General features: G+C 42.5%; 1 protein-coding gene across 1 annotated transcript; it reads left to right on the forward strand.

Moving 5' to 3' along the window:
• The first annotated feature begins 3862 nt into the window (after window positions 1-3862).
• On the forward strand, window positions 3863-6406 carry LOC124708967 (polyubiquitin-like). The gene is made up of 2 exons (XM_047240603.1): window positions 3863-3988; window positions 5066-6406. Exons 1-2 carry the CDS (start codon window positions 3932-3934, stop codon window positions 6062-6064), a joined length of 1056 nt encoding a protein of 351 aa, XP_047096559.1. The 5' UTR covers window positions 3863-3931; the 3' UTR covers window positions 6065-6406.
• The last annotated feature ends 1681 nt before the right edge of the window (window positions 6407-8087 follow it).

Below are 8087 nucleotides of genomic sequence, written 5' to 3' on the forward strand. Positions count from 1 at the left end.
ATTGATCGACCGATCGATCATCAATCTCACGAATTGAAGTCCGGGACATGGAATCAGGCCGTTCTGAGACTGAGACCGCTTATCGCGCACGCGCAGCCACGAGCGCGCAAAGAATCTAGCGCACGCCCACAACCGGATCGACGGCGACCATCCTACTACCCACCGGATCCATCTAGTAGTACGGTCTTGCCAATTGAATTCGCCCGTCCAGCGCAGGCTCGCGCGCGCGGCGACAAGCGTGAGAAGCTGTGGGCGGCGATCGATGGCCCCCCGGCCGGCCGGCGGGCGCTGTGGATGCGATTGCTGCGTGCAGTGAACGGGCGACGGTGGAGCCATGGACCACGGTGTGCGTACGACGGCGTACGTGTACGCTCGTGCCGGCGTGATGCATGGACGGATTCGATGCCGCGCTGCGATGATACCTGATGGGTTACCAACTATGGCCCGGCCTATGTTTCGGCGATTCCGTGGGGTGGGATCATGGCTTTGGCTGCTGCAGGGAGGATGAGCTTGATGGGTTACCAACCGCGTTCCCGAATCTTGCGCACGCCGTGGGTCCTCGGCTTCCTTGATAGGGAAGCGCTGGGCTGGATCAAAAACGTCGGATCCACCGGCCCAGAGCGGGACATGTGTCTCAGTTTTCAATCCCGTTTTTTTCTTCCATAAAACACAAATAAAGAAAAAAAAAGTTTTAACGTAGCAAAACTAATCTCCACAATAACCGGAAATCTTGTTTTTGAATCTCAATTTTTGCTTCCCTAAACCGTGAATGCAGCAAAATCAACCGCTATTGCAGCAACAAAAAGCTTCGTCCATGAAACAAAAGAGAAAAAAAAACATAAACCTCACCAAAGACCTCGTAGCAAAAAAACAATATGCTATTGTAGCAAAGCCGACCTCGTTGGAGACATCGACAGAGACAACGTATGAGACCTTGTAGCAATTTTTTGTACTATATTATAGCAAAACCGCGGAACGATTGTAACAAAAAAATGATATTGTAGCATTGTTGCAACATCAAGCATAGAACTTGCAGAAGATGCCCAAAATCGTTGTAACATCTCGCTCACGTGTTCGTAGTTGAAAATATAGAGTTTCTAGCATTCAAAAAACACCAATGTAGTATCAAAAAAAATTCATGAGAACAAGTATCGCAACATACGTCTTGAATCATGGTAGCATCACACTCTCATGCAACATACGTCTTGAATCATGGTAGCATCACACTCTCATATTCGCAGCAAAAGTTTGACAATTTTGTATCATTTTATAAACATGAATGTGACATTACAAAAATTCACAAAAAAATGTCTTCTACTTTAGCACTGATTTCGTCGGAGGAGGCTTGCCGGAGCAATATCTAGGCAGCATAAACTCATCCTCATGCCCATATTCTCTTTGTTTCCCTTTAATCCACTAGGTGGAGTACATTGATTTCGAGCTATAACTCGAGATCCATCCATGGACGTCCATAGCACCACGCACGAAGGAGGGGTGGGAGTCGTGGCGAAGGTGGAAGAGCCATGACGGTAGCGCAAGACAACATAAGGAGTCCCGCATGCGGACAGGATGCGGAAGGTCGTGCGAGAGCACCGGGAAAGTCGGGACAGTGCCGCATGACAATTAAAGGAGGTGGGAGGTCGGGGTGGAGGTTGGAAGCACGTCGGCAGCGGGAGGCGTGGGTTGGCCGCCGACAACTTGTTGAAGGACAGGATTGTTGGGCATATGGCAAGAGGCGGGATTTGGATTGAGCAAGTGGTAGAGGAAGATAGGGGTATGGTTGCTTTTTTAGCGGAGCGTCCGTGCGAGTGAGTGATCGATCGGAAAATCCTGGTGATCCCTGGGTGATCACGACGTTTCCTTCTTGTTACCGGCCTCTCTTCTTTACTTTACCTCATTTAGTTTGTATATTTTTGCTCCCAAGGAAAGTTCAAATTAACACATTTTCAATTGTTTGAAGATGTAAGTTTTTATAAGAACATCTTTAGGAAATCGAACTCTTGAAAAAATGAACCGGTTGTTTTCAGTTAACATGCCGGGGTTTTGAAGTTGAAAGAGTATTCATGTTGGTTAGCTCTAAAAATCGGTTGCTTTGATCATTGTGAACTCAGTCCAATCAATGGTGAACTTACAAATACAGGCGAGCATGTGGACAGAGCTTCAGTTCACGGTGAAGCCTTTTGGAGATATATATTTGGGCCGGCTGAAGGATTCCAGCCAGATTTACTCAAGATCTTGGATGTGTAGACTTGATTGCAAGGCTGAAAACCAAGTACTTGTAGGGACATACTAGCAAGGGCTGAAAAGATAATATAGGCGTCTTTGCAGCATAGGTATATTATAGGAGATTTTAAATTTTTGTAGGATTCTATAGTCATCTTATATCGAGGAAAGATGTATATTTATAGGATTCTATAATCATCTTTCCTTTTGTAACATACAAGCTTCTATGTTATGATGTAAGGAGAACATACAAAATGAGTACAAAGCATTGCCATCATCCTTGATCCGCTATGCAAAGGGTGTATGGTCACCATCTGCACTTTGTAAATCATTTGGCTAGAGCGGAATAAGCAAGTCAAGAACAAGTCCCTCTCAACCTAGGCAATTGTTGTGTTGATTCGAGAACATTGCTGATAGTGGAAGCATGTTAAAAATGGTAGTATGGCAATTTAAATTTATTTATTACTTAGCATTCTGAGCATACTCTATGTCCTTCGTATATTCAATACATGCAGTGTACAATCCATGCCATGAATGAACCAATTACAAACCTAACAAACAAAAGATTTAGGCCCATATATTTAAAACAAGTACACACAAATACCTAGTTGACTCTTTTCCTTCACATCAAACTCCATATATTCCGTTCCATGTTGACAAACTAATAAACATGTTTTATTGAAGTAATCAATTTACCTTGAAATTCCATAACATCCTTTGCTCTTTTTTACCATATTGTTATGTATCCATATTCTTAGATATGTGTGGGGCCATATGCTACGGAATTTCTTTCAAAATACCGAAGATATGATAATACTTCCATGATACAAGTAAGATATTACTAAGTTAAGATACCATTACAGTATGTATCGATTGGCAACAATACTCGTAAGATACTACGACACATGGACGACCTTGGTAGAATGACAACACAAGTAATTGTTGGTGGCTCTTAAAATAGCAATAAGGTACGAGGATATACAACTCATATGATGCCAGGAAGACATGTCTAACTTCATTGTGTTGTCACATGCTTTTAAACAAAACCTTGTTTAAGTTTACAACCAAATAATTGGGTAAGTGAACCCATCGACGCATAAAAATGCTAATCACAAATGTATGCAATCATGATCATAAGCCTCAAAATTCCTTCCAAAGCTATGGCCAAATTTGTTATGGTTGCATCACCATATTTTTGAATTGTCTTACTAGTACCGTTGTGTACGCCCGATCGAGATAGGCAGCCACACTAACATCGACATCAACAAACCAGGCCGACCATCTCGCTCTCGCATAGGCTCAAAAGAAGATAAATGATGAAGAGAACGTTTTGTTTGTCACATGTTGATCCTTTTGGGATCCATAGAGAGTAGGCACACCGTATTTTAAGTTGTTTTGACATCATAAATTATCATGTTTTGCAAGTATATTCTTGAATTGAATTTCAGCGATGCGACAACTAGAAGGAAGGATAATAAACCTTTAAAAAACAAGAAAATCTTTTGCGCTACTAGTATCTCACCTTTTGCAAAGGAGATTAAATTTTGTTTACTTACCATACACCAGTTACTATACTACCCCTCTCTGCAGAGTAAGCCTTGTAATTTATTCCTCGGTAGGTGGAACTGTGCCACTGTGGAAGAGAGAGGGCGGTGAAGTGGGGATAGCAGAGGAGACGGCGCAACGAATCCGGCGCCGGAGCCTAGAGATGAAGCGGCGGGCCACCATGGACTCCAACCAGGATCAGCCGGCGTCGACCTACAAGGTTTGCGCTCATTATACGCCCACCTCTATCTTCGGATATATTACGCCCTAGGTTCATCCGCTCGTGACTGCGAGTGGTTCATGGCGGAATGCGAATCGCAGAATGCCGATTCCCTTTTGGGACGGAGGGGTACGCGGGCGGAATCACTGATCCCGCTCACGGGTTATCATTTTCCGATCCGATCGGCTCCAAGAGAATAGGGTTTTCTGTTCGTAACCCTAGCACTGTAGCCCATGAAATGAATGCTATTTGAGAAGTAGTTGGTCGCCTTGAGAAGCACATCTCGCGAGAAAAGATTTGTGCTGGAGTCGATCTGGATGAGGGCGAGTGTGGTGTGTCTTTTACTTTCTTGTGAAGTGTTGAAGGTTTATACGTTTTTATTGGCAAAAATGGGGATTTTTTTTCCTGGAAGGAACCAAGTGTACTAAGATATCTGGAACAAAGGGAAGAAGAAAAACAAGTGGGAAGAAAAGAGGAAGTATAGCATATGAATGGGACGTAGGCTGTATGTGTATTTTTCATGTGAAGTGTTTCTGGAATTCAGCGGTTCATCTTGTGATGCTGTAAATGTCATTATATCAGACTTCTGTAGCAGTGTTAGCTAGTGAGTAGTGACATATATGTTATCATAATATTTTATCAATACCTAATGTTGGGTTCCTTCAGTACTCTAGTTAACTAAATTAATACTTCAGAGTGCGCTGCTTCCATGGGCACTTGTCGTGGAACTCCTTTGGTGTCATCATCGCTCATCGACTATCAGCATGTGCGATTTTGCAGCAACTTGCCTTAGGCATCTTAGATCACAAGTTGCTTAAACAATGCTGTTATGATGAGGAATGTAGCAAACAAAATTCAAATGGCCAGTGCTTGAAAACCAGACGTACAGTGTCGATTGTGGTTTGCGTATGATGTTAATTGCCTGTATGTTTCTATTCTTCTCGATGCAATGGTTGAACTGCTGCTGGTGATGTTCCTTTTGATTGCAAACTGATGCATTTCTAACAAAGTCATTATGTTTTAAGCTTTTTTAACAGCCTGGTGAGTGTACTTAGTATCTTCATTGTCTTATGCCAGATCTATGTGAAGATGCTGAAGACAGTTTCTCTCGATGTGAACTGCACTGATACGGTTGATCAGATCAAGTCTAAGTTCAGTGCCATGGAGGGGATTGACAAAAGTGCCCAAGAGCTATTCTTTGCTGGGATTCACTTGAAGAATGCTGACAAGCTTGCTGATTACAATATAACTACAAACTCTTCTGTTGACCTTCATGTAACTGATGGGATGCAAATATCTGTCAAGATTCCCTCGGTTGGAAAGACCATCAAGCTCAATGTCAAGAAATCTAACAGGGTAGCTGATCTCAAGGCGGAGATCGAACATAATGAGGGAATTCTTGGGGACAACCAAATCCTGATGTACGCAGGTCGACAGCTTGAGGACAATCAGACATTAAGTCAGTGCGACTTGAGGAATGACCAGCCACTTCATGTTTTGGTTAGCCCGACTGACAAGCTGCGTGTTTTTGTCAATGTTAGAGGTGAAAGAGCTGTAAGTCTTGACGTCAAGTCCTGGTACACTGTTGCTGACATCAAGTTGATGGTTGAGACAAAGGAGGGTTTACCTGCATGCACACACATACTCACGCGAACTCAATCTGGTGTTGATGTGGTACTTGCTGACAGCCAGACGCTCCAGGATCAGAGTGTCAAAAACAATGACATCCTCATGTTGAAGCAGAATGACAGTGTTGTGTTGCAGCAGAATGACAATGTCCAGGTCTTCTTCAGGACTTGGGAAGGGAAGACCTTAACAATGTCTCTGAAAATGTCCAACACGACAGAGGAAGTCATGGAGAAAATTGGGGAGAGGCTGCCGGTAAGGGAAGACATGTACTATCTCTGCTACAAGGGGCATGTTCTGTCATCTGGGGATACTCTTGAGAAGCATCAAGTCGAGAGCAACTCCACGATTAATATCCGCCTTCGGACCTCAGCACCTGTGGCACCGAAGCCAAAGCAGGGCAAGGGTGCTTCTGCTCGCACCTTCCTTTCTGTCAATAGGCAGAAGTAGGTTGTGTTGTCTGCCAAGGCAATATTATACCAGTATTATGATACTATTACTTATCTAGGAGTAAACTAGAGGTTTCTGAATAGCCAGTGACTTGTGCTACCGACCTACCGTAATGCTTTTGTAGCCAAGCGGCATGTTTAGCAGCGATGTTTAGATCCCACAGGAGTAGAAGAGGCAAGACTATGCTGCTTGGTTTCCTATAGAAACCGCAGCTTTCATGCTTCTGCTCCTCTCTTCGCCGCAATTTGTCTGCTTTAGTAATGGTTAGTGGAGTAGAAGGTTCTGAACTTCTGAACTGATTTATTGGGAATGTATATAGTAGTGAACTACTAGCAGTTAAATCGAAGCTCTTGAGCTTTTGTTTACCTGGATCACGAGTCATTGCTATCACTGCTTTTCATGTACTGTACTATCTTTACCACTACTAGGTGGTGTGGGCAGTGTGCTATTTCTTCTATGGCACTGGAAAACAGTGGAACCGTGGAAGCATATTCCAATTTCGCTCCACTTTTTTCGTGATTTGAAAATGGTGAAATTGAGTTTCTAAATTGGAGAGGAACGTAAAGGAAAAGTCCAGAGTTAGTGTCAGTTGTTGTGCTGAAATTGTCTTGTTTGGTTGAACTCTATCCTGAAATTTGACCTTGTAACGTGCAACTTCTCACTGGGGCTGGAATAGTTCTTTGGTAGTATTTTTCTTGTCATGTGTTCCACTAGGCAGTGAATAGACAGTGAGTTGATACTATTACTATAATTCTATTATAGGTGTGAAATTGTAAATTATTAACTGCTGCAGGCGTCGGTCCTGAATATACGTTTGCTGAATGTCTCCACAGCTTTTGATACCCTGGTTGATGTAATGTAAATGATATGTTTTACGGAAGCTATAAGTAATGCATGTGCTATGGTTATGGCTAGATTTTATTGGCCTATTGCGTCCCTATCTATAAGACTTTAACTGATAATCTGCATTGTTTTGAAATAGCTGCAGACATGAAAAAAGTATTAATAGTATATGTGTTGATAACTCACCTAGCAACACAATAAATATGTCTCATACATACTGACAATTAGTGTTGAGATTAAACATGATATAACATTTGTACATCATATATCAGGTTAATCTGTTTTAGAAACATATGATTTTCTAAATACCCATAATAATTATGTTCTTGAAATCCTAGAGTCAACAAGATGCAATTCAAGAGACTGGCCGTACTTTGTTCCCTGCTCAGCGCATTGCTCTCCTACAGGATTTCAGCTACGGAGTAGTATTCGACATGGTATTTTTATTTTGTAGGCACCGTATATATATCAAACTGCAATAGCCTGGGCGTGGTAGAAGAAGTGCAACGCGCGACGCGCGTCGTGAAATCTGGTCAAAAGTCGCAACCTAATCTCGCGTGTTTAGACTCTAGACGCTCTGGGCACAACCATCGTGCAAAAGTTAGTTCCGTTTAAACAAAGGCTTTCGCCGTGGCCGCTTCGCGAGGTAGATAGATGACGAGGAAACCTGAAACCAGGACCGGTCAAGCCGTCACGGCAACGGAAATGGGATTTGGTCATTTGGCACACATGCTCTTTTGGACTTAGAGCTCCGTGCTGTATATTTGCGATGCACGCCCTCAGCATTATAGTTTTTTTCCTCCTCCACCCTAGACCAAATCAATAGAGTTTTGATTGGAATCCTGATAATAATCTCGGCAAAAGAAGAATAATGCAACCAGTGGCAAGTTACTACTTCATCCGTATGAAATGTTGGTACAACCAATATGTTTTTTTTGCGGGTTACAACCAATATATATCTTCAATAATAACAAGAAGAAATGTCAATGTATTTCGTTGAGTTGGAGAAAAATGTGGACCAATTCAATGTGAGAGAGGGAGCGCTTGAGCGCAAAGATGACACAACGATATTTACAAGTATAATTACAATATGGGCTTAATGATATATTTAGGACAACGGTGTGTTTATGCCTTCTACTATCTTAGAAATACAGGCTGAATTTGGAATAAATTGTGTGAT

The sequence above is a fragment of the Lolium rigidum genome, chromosome 4, assembly GCF_022539505.1.
Source record: "Lolium rigidum isolate FL_2022 chromosome 4, APGP_CSIRO_Lrig_0.1, whole genome shotgun sequence".
NCBI lineage: Eukaryota > Viridiplantae > Streptophyta > Magnoliopsida > Poales > Poaceae > Lolium > Lolium rigidum.

Coding starts and splice junctions, on each gene's coding strand:
- LOC124708967 (XM_047240603.1), top strand. CDS start 3,932: ATGAAGCGGCGGGCCACCATGGACTCCAACCAGGATCAGCCGGCGTCG. Junction 3,989..5,065: donor AGCCGGCGTCGACCTACAAG/GTTTGCGCTCAT, acceptor GTCTTATGCCAG/ATCTATGTGAAGATGCTGAA.